Raw genomic sequence first — 12,199 nt, 5'->3', positions numbered from 1 at the left:
ACTTGATATTACCAAAAATTAACTTTTCATCAACAGATGTCATGGAGTATTATGCATTTTCTGTGTCTGACCCGTATGTTTGTGCCACAGTTTGCTAAGTTACCTAAACGACCCTTAGTAGTGGGCTGTCATGGGATATTCGACATTTGGATGTTACCCAAGAACAGGTATTGTCATTCACCAGGATAAGGACCAACAGGCCTTACATAATGCTCTATACTTACCACCCTTACATTTCCCTCACCTGAAGACTCTCCCAAGAGACAAGTACTTCTTGATGGGATCACGGGTTCGCTTTGTGCGAAACTTGTACACCCGTTAATGGTATTAAAACTGAGTGTGGTGTCAGCGAATTATGACCCTACTACACATGGAAACGTTATGAAATGTTATGAATTCTGGGTCTTCTCCTTCGAACAGAGGATACTACACCGCCCTCAGTTATCTGTACGAACAGTGTCTCGCGCACCGTGGAGCTCGGAACCACAAACGTACCCGTCTTCTTCACCGAACCTACTGCTTCTGATATCTCGGGAGTGGCCAACCTAGTGACCAGGACTGCAGCGCCTGGTGATTCCTTCCCCGTTGGCGTTACCACAGTGACCTACATCTTCTCTGATAACTCTGGTAACCAGGCCGACCCCTGCGTCTTCACCATCACTGTCGATACAGGTATGCAAATTATCCACTATGAATGCAATCTAGTATTTTGGTAGTTATCTGTTAAGTGCATATCACACATGACTGCCAACCAATCCCATTCTGGAGGTACTATTCCTAAGTTTTAGCCTTCAAACTAAATGTAATACCTGAAAACTTCTGTGTAAAGTAAAGTTGAAAGGTTGAAAAGAACCTTCCAGCTGTGAATCACAGAATGTACCAACTGTGAATGATTGATGATTCCATAACTTTCGTGAGCACTTATCCAGCATTTGTCTGATGGGTTTCAATTTTTCTGCCCATACACAGATATTATCTCAGAAGTGCCTTATTTACTTGAACCTGACCCAAAGTCTTAGTTTAACAAAGAAAAATGTAGACCTCTGACCAACTACCTTGCATTGACTTTAACCACTTTGTATGCCGTTCAATTAATCTCCCCATGCCACATTGTGTTTATCATGGGGTACAGAAACCCATTTCCAGAGCAAGATTAAACTGTTACTGTGTTAAAAATAGGTAATCTTCCGAAGCCGTTATATTGTACACAGCAATCCTTCCTTCAATTGGTGCCTATGTTTTGTGCAAAATTGCATGTGTGGTAAACAAGCAACCGTGCAGATAGGCAAAAGAAGCGATCAATGTGCTAAAGTGTAGTAGATGGAACGCATGGTAGACTGAGATTTGATAGAATGATGAATATAAGTTGATGACCCCTCTGTCTTGTGACATATACAGTGGATACCACTCCCCCCAGTGTCACCTGCATCGACAACATCGTACGCACCATTGAGTTGGGAACCAGCAGCGTCGTCATCTTCTACTCTGAGCCTTCGGCATCGGACGTCTCTGGACAGGCTTTCCTTTCCTCACGTAGCAACGCCCCTGGAGATTCTTTCCCAGTCGGTACTACCGTTGTATCGTACATCTTCACTGACCCCAGTGGCAATAATGCTGATCCATGCGTCTTCACTGTCACAGTCACCACCAGTAAGTTCTGCTAGGTTTTCCAAAATTATTGTGCAAAATTGTTCTTATCAAATTAATTTGTATGATGTAGCATGTTTTGGAAGCAAACTCATTTTTAAGGCTAGATTTTTAACTTTCTTGAAGCAAAGTCAACTCATTGGATGTATTGATGTATGTAGCTTGTATATGACTGGCAGTAATAAAGAGAAACAAAGAATTAAAATAGGAACTGAACTATGATTATAAAATGTGTTCTTGCCTGTCGCAGCCGATACCACCGACCCGACAGTCACGAACTGCCCATCGGACATCGTACAGACCGTTGAGCTTGGCACCACCGGGACCAGCATCACCTATAACACCCCAACAGCCACGGATCTCGCCGGTATCGCATCCATTACCTCCAACGTCCAGTCCGGTACCTTCTTCAGCGTCAACATGCCCCAGCAGATCACATTCACAGTGACGGATAATAATGGCAATACCAATACCGACTGTACCTTCACAGTAAATGTTATCCCTGGTAAGACTTGTTTCATTCACCGAGTTCTTAGGTTTGATCAATGTTGAATTTACATCATGAATTTAATTATTTATTTAAATTGTTTTAAATATGCAAAACCAGACATTTTTGCAGCCTGAAACGTATCAATAAGCGCTGGCTACTTTTTCGCGGTGAAAAGCTTTTGCTCAATGCAAAAAATCGTGTCGGTACATATTCCGAGACCCGTCCGGAAACCCAGCTGCTGCTCCTTTCGACTGTTGTAGAAGACAGACGTTGTAGCACCTTTCATTTCACATTTTAAAATTTTTTCTCTTCACTAAAACTCACCTACATTTACTCATACTTCTCTGTGCTATTTATACATGAATCTTTTTTGTTTGTTTTGTAAATGCAGATGTAGTTACTTATCCTTCTAAGTGTCTGTGATGTCTGTTTTTTTAAAGGTCTTACTTTGTAACATGTCTTCATCATTTTGAGCTGAATAACATGTCATGTTACATGTGTATAATGTCAACCTACACTGCCCTTAAAAAAGCTATTATTTTCCACTTTAGACCCTTTTTTCTATCACTCTTCGCATTAAGAGTACTATGATTAATTTTCTGATGACATCCTAATTAATTTCTTGTAAACTCTCCATAATGTCTGCATGATTAGGACATGAACCCGCTTTGTTAATAGTTTCTGTGTATACAACATTTCTTTAGCACCTCTTTAGCACCTTTCATAGACCATGTTCTCATTACTTCTGTTTTGTTAATCTTTTGTTCTTGTGCATACATACAAATGTATTTCTTCAAGTTTGTGAGAGTCAGTGTCTGTATTGTCGGGTCTATGACCTTACAGAAATTGAGCTGAACAGCGTATCATTTGTTTTTACTCAAGTACAAAATCTTTTACCTTCTGACATAACTTGTAGCAAAAAATTTCCATTTTCACATCTTCATTGCATGCACTCTTCAGTTGACACTACCCCACCTACTATAAACGTACCCAGTAATACAATCACCCGTCAAGTTGAACTTGGTGAACCGGGTGTCAACGTAGATTACCCCGAACCAACAGCAAGTGATATCTCTGGCGTTGCCAACCTTGTATCCCGTACCGCCCAACCTGGAGACTTTTTCCCAGTCGGTCAGACCGTTGTGACCTACACTTTCCAAGATCCTTCTGGAAACCCAGCCTCTGGCACTGTTACTGTCAATGTTGTACCAGGTAAAAGTTTAGCACCTTTTTTTTATCAGTCTTCTCATTAACAAAGCTCTCATAGATTTCTTTGAATTAAAACCAGCTGTCTGTATAATCCACACAAGTTTATTTTGTTCCTACACGGTAAGTGAAAATGTATTTTCTGAAGTTTGTGTTTCTTTTTGAGTGATATTTGTGTTCTTTTCATCCCAGTGTTGACAAATAATCATTTTTTGTCCTTCTGAATAACATTTCATGTTGCCCTTGTGTGCATTTCATCATCACACTGAACTTGGAACTCCTTGATCCTGTCATAATTTTTTGTTGAAGACATATTTCTATCTTACCATCTCTCTTGCTTTCACTTATTTCATGCACCTTAAACATCTTCAGTTGACACTACCCCACCTACTATAAATGTGCCCAGTAATACAATCACCCGTCAAGTTGAACTCGGTACTCCTGGACTCAACATAAATTATCCTGAACCAACGGCAAGTGATATCTCTGGTGTTGCCAATCTTGTATCCCGTACCGCCCAACCTGGAGACTTTTTCCCAGTCGGTCAGACCGTTGTGACCTACACTTTCCAAGATCCTTCTGGAAACCCAGCTTCTGGCACTGTTACTGTCAATGTTGTACCAGGTAAAAGTCTATTCTTCTCATTAACAAAGCTCTCATAGATTTCTTTTAAGTTCAAACCAGCTGTCTGTACTATCTACACAAGTTTCTTTTGTTCGTAAAAGATGAGGAAAATGTATTTTCTGAAGTTGTGTGTTTCTTTTTTAGTGATATTTGTGTTCTCTTTAGCCTTGTGTTGACACATAAATAGTCATTTTTTGTCCTTCTGAATAACATTTCATGTTGCTCTTGTGTGCATTTCATCAACACACTGAACTTGGAACTCCTTGATCCTGTCATAATTTATTGAAGACATATTTCTACCTTACCATCTCTCTTGCTTTCACTTATTTCATGCACCTTAAACATCTTCAGTTGACACTACCCCACCTACTATAACCGTGCCCAGTAATACAATCACCCGTCAAGTTGAACTCGGTACTCCTGGAGTCAGCGTATTTTACCAGGAACCTACGGCAACTGATATCTCTGGCACCGCCAATCTTGTATCCCGTACCGCCCAACCTGGAGACTTTTTCCCAGTCGGTCAGACCGTTGTGACCTACACTTACGAAGATCCTTCTGGAAACCCAGCCTCTGGCACTGTTACTGTAAATGTTGAAACAGGTAAAAGTCTAGCACCTTTTTGTATCATTCTTCTCATTAACAGAGTTTTCATAGATTTCTTTGAAATTCAGAGCAGCTGTCTCTATAATCCACACTTCTTTTGTTCCTGAAAATTAAGTAATAATGTATTTTCTGAAGTTGTGTGTTTCTTTTTTAGTGATATTTGTGTTCTTTTTAGACCTGTGTTGACAAATTTTCATTTTTTTGTCCTTCTGAATAACATTTCATGTTGCTCTTGTGTGCTTTTCATTATAACTCTGAAATCCAAAATCCTTGATCCTTTCAGAAATATGTTTTCAACAACAAATTATATCTTTTCATCCTCTTGCTTTCACTTATTTCATGCACATTAAACATCTTCAGTTGACACTACCCCACCTACTATAACCGTGCCCAGTAATACAATCACCCGTCAAGTTGAACTCGGTACTCCTGGAGTCAGCGTATTTTACCAGGAACCAACAGCAACTGATATCTCTGGCACCGCCAATCTTGTATCCCGTACCGCCCAACCTGGAGACTTTTTCCCAGTCGGTCAGACCGTTGTGACCTACACTTACGAAGATCCTTCTGGAAACCCAGCCTCTGGCACTGTTACTGTAAATGTTGAAACGGGTAAAAGTCTAGCACCTTTTTGTATCATTCTTCTCATTAACAAAGTTTTCATAGATTTCTTTGAAATTCAAATCGGCTTTCTGTACAATCCACACCAGTTTCTGTTCCTAAAAAGTAATTGAAAATTTGTTTCTCTTTTAGTTATATTTGTGTTGACAAATAGTCATTTTTTGTCCTTCTGAATATCATTTCATTATCACACTGAACTTGCAACTCCTTGAAACTGTCATAATTTGTTCTTGAAGACATATTTCTATCTTACAATCTCTCTTTCTTTCACTTATTTCATGCACCCTAAACATCTTTAGTTGACACTACCCCACCTACTATAACTGTGCCCAGTAATACAATCACCCGTCAAGTTGAACTCGGTACTCCTGGACTCAGCGTAGTTTATCCTGAACCTACGGCAACTGATATCTCTGGTGTTGCCAATCTTGTATCCCGTACCGCCCAACCTGGAGACTTTTTCCTAGTCGGTCAGACCGTTGTGACCTACACTTACGAAGATCCTTCTGGAAACCCAGCATCTGGCACTGTAACTGTCAATGTTGTAGAAGGTAAAAGTCTAGCACCTTTTTGTATTCTGCTTCTCATTAACATAATTGTCAACGATTTCTTTGAATTCAAACCAGCTGTCTGTATTCATTTTTTGTCCTTCTGAATAACATTTCATATTGCTCTTGTGTGCATTTCATTATCACCCTGAACTTGAAAATACTGATCCTGTCATAATTTTTTGTTGAAAACATATTTCTATCTTGCCATCTCTCTTGCTTTCACTTATTTCATGCACCTTAAATATCTTCAGTTGACACTACCCCACCTACTATTACCGTGCCCAGTAATACTATCACCCGTCAAGTTGAACTTGGTACTCCTGGACTCAGCGTAGTTTACCCTGAACCCACGGCAAGTGATATCTCTGGTGTTGCCAATCTTGTATCCCGTACCGCCCAACCTGGAGACTTTTTCCCAGTTGGTCAGACCGTTGTGACCTACACTTTCCAAGATCCTTCAGGAAACCCAGCCTCTGGCACTGTTACTGTCAATGTTGTAGAAGGTAAAAGTCTAGCACCTTTTTGATATCATTGATTCTCTCGTAATTTGTTGTTGAAGACATATTTCTATCTTATCATCTCTCTTGCTTTCACTTATTTCATGCACCTTAAACATCTTTAGTTGACACTACTTTACCTGTCATAACTGTGCCAAGCAATTTAATCACCCGCGTAGTTGAACTCGGTAAACCAGGTGTCAAAAATTGCTTTCGTTTCGGTTTTTCAAAGTCACTCTATGACGGATGCTTCATTTTGTACTGCGCGCACCCGAAGGTTGCTCTTGCGCTATGTATATACACACGCTGTTTATATCATTCTACAATGAAATAACCTATGATCATCAGTAATATATATCATCCTTAGCTATAAACATTTTCTATTCTCATGATCCATCTTGCTTTCACTTCTTGCATGCCCTCTTATCATCTTTAGTTGACACTACTCCTCCTGTCATAACTGTGCCAAGTAGTACAATCACCCGTGTAGTTGAGCTCGGTACCTCTGGTGTCAACGTAGTTTACCAGGAACCTACGGCAACTGATATCTCTGGCACCGCCAATCTTGTATCCCGCACCGCACAATCTGGAGACTTTTTCCCAGTCGGTCAGACCGTTGTGAGCTACACTTTCCGTGACCCGTCCGGAAACCCAGCCACTGGCACTGTTACAGTCAATGTAATAGAAGGTAAATGTCTTGCACCTTTTTGTCCCACTTTTTTTCTATTGACGCATGATTGCACGATCTTGCTGATTTCTTTCAAATTCTCTTACATGTAGTTGTGTGTACGATTCGTACATGAATCTTTTTCTTTCACGTTTCTTTCAACCTCTTAGACAGTATATCCTCATGTAATAGTGTAATTGGTGTTTGTTTTGTCTAGCATGATACTTTTTCATCAAAATTGTCCTATTGTGAAATCTCTGCTCGTCCGTCTCTCATTGTTGCTACTCTTTTTTCCATCTTGCAATCGGGTTGTACGTACAGCACATGCTCCTGCAACAATTGCTCTGTGGTGATGAGCCATGGATTTTGTTTCTTTTTTCGCTGTCATCTGTACATGCATCTTCTTCACATTTCAACTGTCCTTGTATGAATCTGTTCTTACTTTTCTGGATTTTGTGCACATCTGTTAGTCCCAGAATATCCTGTTTTGTCAAGTCTTAATACGACGTTGTCGGAATTAAGCTCAGCTGCATGTCATGTTGCACTTGTATTTGTCCTTCTCTGAAGTCTTAGCTCCTCTCTCGTACTCATAGTTTTTCCTTCTCATGATCGGGTTGTGCGACACGTGCTCCTGCGTTAATCGCTCCATGGTAATCGATTGGTCATTGGCAACCCTGGCCTGAACGCTGTCCGTACCGGTCGCGAAATTTGCAAACATTTTGTTCTTGCGAAAGTTTCTGGTTTTGCAGTTATCGAATGCTAAAGCCGTGTTTTCAGATGATGCATTCGACTGCCTAAAAGAAAAGAACCACGTCGACATGACTTTTTTTCTTTGATATCCAGTTGATACCACACCGCCTTCTGTGGTGTGTACTAGCAGCATCGTCCAGACAGTTGAACTTGGCACGGCAAGCGTCCAAGTGTCATACACTGAGCCCACCGCCTCGGACGTCTCGGGCCAGGCCAACCTTGTAAGCAGGACAAACACGCCAGGAGAATCCTTCCCAGTTGGAACCACAACAGTGACCTACGTCTTTGCTGACAACTCTGGAAACACTGCGGATGATTGTTCCTTCACTATCACAATTACAGCTCGTAAGTGACGGCGTTCGTTCGGTCATGAGTGACTGCATCTGTTTTGAAAACGTGATATATCCATGAATATAGTTTACAGTTCTGCATGTTCCATCAGCCATAAGGTATGCCTCCAGACTTTGGTACAGAGAAAGTCTCCACATTTGTCTCTTTTGTATTGTGCAACTGGCTCCTAGATCCTAATCAAGTGGTGGGTCAAACATTAGCAGTTCATTCATTTGAGACCATCGCGTTTTTATTGTAGTTTCTCGTACTTTCCAGCCAATTTTAAGTTAGCAATGCCCAGTGGGCTTAGAGGTAAGTACTCTTTATTATACTTCTTGTGGGCTACATCAAGTCACAAGATTATATGACCTTAGGTAGCTTAAGGAAATGAAGTGGCACAAAAAGATGCGTCCATAACTGTAAATGCATGATTGTTGAAAATTCTATATTCTCTCTGCTTTAATACTCGATATTTCCAAAATTTGTCATCAAGGCATGCCAAATTACAACTTTTCATAACAGATGTCATGGAGTATTATGCATTTTCTGTGTCTGACCCGTATGTTTGTGCCACAATTTGCTAAGTTACCTAAACAACCCTTAGTAGTGGGCTGTCATGGGATATTTGACCTAAATTGGATGTTACCCAAGAACAGGTGTTGTCATTCACCAGGATAAGCTTTGCCCTACAGTTTAATGACCAACAGGCCTTACATTTCCCTCACCTGAAGACTCTCCCAAGATGGGACCACAGGTTTGCTTTGTGTGAGACTTGTACACCTATTAATGGTATTAAAAACAAGTCTGATTTCAGCGAATTATGATCCTACTACACATGGAAACCTGACTATCCTAATAATATGAATTTTGGGTCTTCTCCTTCGAACAGAGGATACTACACCGCCCTCGGTTATCTGTACGAACAGTGTCTCGCGCACCGTGGAGCTTGGAACCACAAGCGTACCCGTCTTCTTCACCGAACCCACTGCTTCTGATATCTCGGGAGTGGCCAACTTGGTGACCAGGACTGCAGCACCCGGTGATAACTACCCTGTTGGCGTTACCACAGTGACCTACATCTTCTCTGATAACTCTGGAAACCAGGCCGACCCCTGCGTCTTCACCATCACTGTTGATACAGGTATGCATAGTATCCACCATGAATGCAATCTAGTATTGCTGGAGTTTTCTGTTCTTGTTTAGTACATATCACACATTGCTGCAATTCTGGATGAACTATTATGTTTTAGCCTTCAAACTAAATGTTATGAACCCAAGATTCTGCTCTTTCCAAAAAAAATTGTGTAAAATGGTTTGTAATCCTTATTTTTTATTGTGAAAGGTTGGCAGGTAATTGAAAAGAACACTTCCAGCTGAGCAGTTATCCAGCATTTTGTCTGATGGGTTTCAGTTTTGTACAAATGACCTTTTTCTGCCCATGCACATATATTATCTAAGAACTGGCTTATTTAGTTGAACCTGGCCCAAAGTTTTAGTTTAACGAAGGAAAATGTAGACCTCGGACCATCTACCTTGTTAATACAGATTTTGAACAAATGTTTATGCCTTGCATCAACTTTTAATACTTGCATCAACTTTTAACACTTTATATGCCGTTCAATTAATCTTGCCAGGCCACATTGTATTTATCATAGGGGTACAGAAACCATTTCGAGAGCAAGATTAAATGGTGTTAAAAATAGGTAATCTTCCTTCAATTGGTGCCTATGCTTTGTGCAAAATTGCATGTGTTACAAACGAGCAACCAGGCAGATAGGCAAAATTTACTTGCATTAATCGGTAGAATGATGAATATAAGTTGATGACCCCTCTGTCTTGTGACATATACAGTGGATACCACTCCCCCAAGTGTCACCTGTGTCGACAACATCGTACGCACCGTTGAGTTGGGAACCAGTGGCACCGTCGTCTTCTACTCGGAGCCTTCAGCATCGGACATCTCTGGACAGCCTTTCCTTTCCTCACGTAGCAACGCCCCTGGAGATTCTTTCCCAGTTGGTACTACCGTTGTATCGTACATCTTCACTGACCCCAGTGGCAATAATGCTGATCCATGCGTCTTCACTGTCACAGTCACCACCAGTAAGTTCTGCTACATTTTCCAAAGAAAATTTGTTTTCTTTTTTTTCTCAAATGTTTGTATGATGTATCATGTTTTGGAACCAAACTCATTTCTGACGCTAAATTTTTAACTTTCTTCGCAAAGTCAACTCTTTGGATGTATTGGTGTATGTAGCTTTAGACCAAAATTATGAATGGCAGTAATTAAGAGAAACAATGAATTATAACAATGAGATGTCAGAGAAGGAGAAAAAAAAGGGACTGAGCTATGATCATAAAATATGTTCTTGCCCGTCACAGCCGATACCACTGACCCGACAGTCACGAACTGCCCATCAGACATCGTCCAAACCGTTGAGCTTGGCATCACCGGAACCGGCGTCACCTTCACCACCCCAACAACGACAGATCTTGCCGGTATCGCATCAGTTACCTCCAACGTCCAGTCCGGTACCTTCTTCAGCGTCAACATGCCCCAGCAGATCACGTTCACGGTGACGGATAACAATGGCAACACCAATACTGACTGTACCTTCACAGTAACTGTTATTGACGGTAAGACTTGATTCTTTTACTGAGTTCTTATAAGCTTGCTTCCCGTTACAATTTTATCTATATCACCGTGATTTTACTACACAAAGAGGTGAAGGAGTAGCATTCTAAATTGTGATAACGTCAACTATGTGCAGTATGCTCTCTTCCCGTCCTTCACTGAGAAAAATAGATGGGGGTATGGCCAGTTGTCTGTAATAATACTCAACAGACTTGCATGAGCTTTGAGGGTAAAGCAGTGTTGGCCATGGTTTGTTGAATATTTATATTTGCTTTCCTGAGCATGGAGTGGCAAATGTAGATCCATCCATAATTGAGCAAATTACCCATATGCCGGTACTAATAAATTTGCACAATCGCATTCGATTTCCTTATAGTTGATACCACCCCGCCCAGCGTGGTGTGTGTTTCGAACATCAATGAAATCATCGAGCTTGGAGTACCTTCGCTTCAGATCAACTACCCCGAGCCCACCGCAAGTGACATCTCCGGCACCACTACCCTGGTGAGCCGTACCAACCTTCCCGGGGAGTTCTTCCCTGTTGGAACGACGGAAGTGACCTACATCTTCACCGATGCCTCGCAGAACGAAGCCGACCCATGCACCTTTACCATCACCGTCACTGCAGGTAAGACTGCTCACACCTTATGTGTTTATCCTTATTCCCGACTGTTGCTTGACCAATCTGTAATCATGACCGCTGCGTTAACGATCTGTATTCGCAGCATATCTTTCGTGTGATATTTCATCTCTTTTAAAAGTATAGCTGCTTATTCAGAAATGGAACCATAGAATATACTAATACAGTCTAACCTCGGGACAATGGAAATTACTTTGTTTTATAGTGAATCTTGTTATCAGGTTGAAAAAACAAGAATATTAAGAGCTGGGACCAGCAAAATCACTTTGTTATAACAGAAACCTTGTTATAACAGAGCTCTTTATAACCGTGATCCACTGTAATCACATTTGAATAGCGCTTAATACTAAATTTTTACTTTTGCTTTACATTAGTATGCACAACATTCTACAAATTGGTCCAAAATGCAATTTTCATTTGTTATGTGAACAAATTTTCATAAGTTCTCTGATTTTGTATCTGTCTTTGAAAAGTATCAAGATCTATAAAAAGCAGAGAAATATGTGAATGAATGATGACCAATGAAACAAATTAAAGATCTAGATTAGAGGAATAGATGACAAATATGAAAGGTTCTAATATCTGTGAATAACATTAGGCTTCACAAGTGTAATACACGTTACCTAACATGATGTTTTTATTGTTGCTACTACTATTTCCTCTATAACACCTAGATTGAGCAGTCCTGTCAGGATACCACTCCCACCATGTGTACCATTGACCTTATAGCACTAGATTGACCACTCCATGCTAAATTAGCCATGTTTTAATTTATTTTTGATAGTTGATACTACTCCTCCGTCTGTAACCTGTCAGTCTGCCATCACGCGTGTCATTGAGTTGGGTAACAGCGGAGTGGAAGTGTTCTACAATGAACCCTCGGCAACGGATATCTCCGGGCAGGTGAGTCGAACTTCCACCATTTTTTTCTCTTA

At 40.7% G+C, this 12,199-nt stretch overlaps 1 protein-coding gene across 32 annotated transcripts in view; it reads left to right on the top strand.

The window, feature by feature from the left end:
• LOC590790 (mucin-17) overlaps positions 1–12,199 on the top strand; it is a 75,870-nt gene that overhangs the window by 31,099 nt on the left and 32,572 nt on the right. For 13 of the 32 annotated variants that reach the window (XM_030973280.1, XM_030973218.1, XM_030973263.1 and 10 more), the window contains 16 exons: positions 421–672; positions 1,399–1,650; positions 1,898–2,152; positions 3,098–3,349; positions 3,716–3,967; positions 4,319–4,570; positions 4,934–5,185; positions 5,494–5,745; positions 5,997–6,248; positions 6,679–6,930; positions 7,753–8,004; positions 8,879–9,130; positions 9,841–10,092; positions 10,372–10,626; positions 11,001–11,252; positions 12,049–12,167. In XM_030973280.1, coding sequence (XP_030829140.1) covers positions 421–672; positions 1,399–1,650; positions 1,898–2,152; positions 3,098–3,349; positions 3,716–3,967; positions 4,319–4,570; positions 4,934–5,185; positions 5,494–5,745; positions 5,997–6,248; positions 6,679–6,930; positions 7,753–8,004; positions 8,879–9,130; positions 9,841–10,092; positions 10,372–10,626; positions 11,001–11,252; positions 12,049–12,167 — 3,905 coding nt within the window. The remainder of the gene's footprint in view (positions 1–420; positions 673–1,398; positions 1,651–1,897; positions 2,153–3,097; positions 3,350–3,715; positions 3,968–4,318; positions 4,571–4,933; positions 5,186–5,493; positions 5,746–5,996; positions 6,249–6,678; positions 6,931–7,752; positions 8,005–8,878; positions 9,131–9,840; positions 10,093–10,371; positions 10,627–11,000; positions 11,253–12,048; positions 12,168–12,199) is intronic. The other 19 variants (XM_030973254.1, XM_030973239.1, XM_030973231.1 and 16 more) reach the window with 19 other exon arrangements.

Source organism: Strongylocentrotus purpuratus, unplaced genomic scaffold (genome assembly GCF_000002235.5).
Source record: "Strongylocentrotus purpuratus isolate Spur 01 unplaced genomic scaffold, Spur_5.0 spur5_contig_865, whole genome shotgun sequence".
In the NCBI taxonomy this organism is placed as follows: domain Eukaryota; kingdom Metazoa; phylum Echinodermata; class Echinoidea; order Camarodonta; family Strongylocentrotidae; genus Strongylocentrotus; species Strongylocentrotus purpuratus.
Note: the sequence above shows the minus strand (reverse complement) of the source record. Positions and strands in the feature narration are given on the sequence as shown.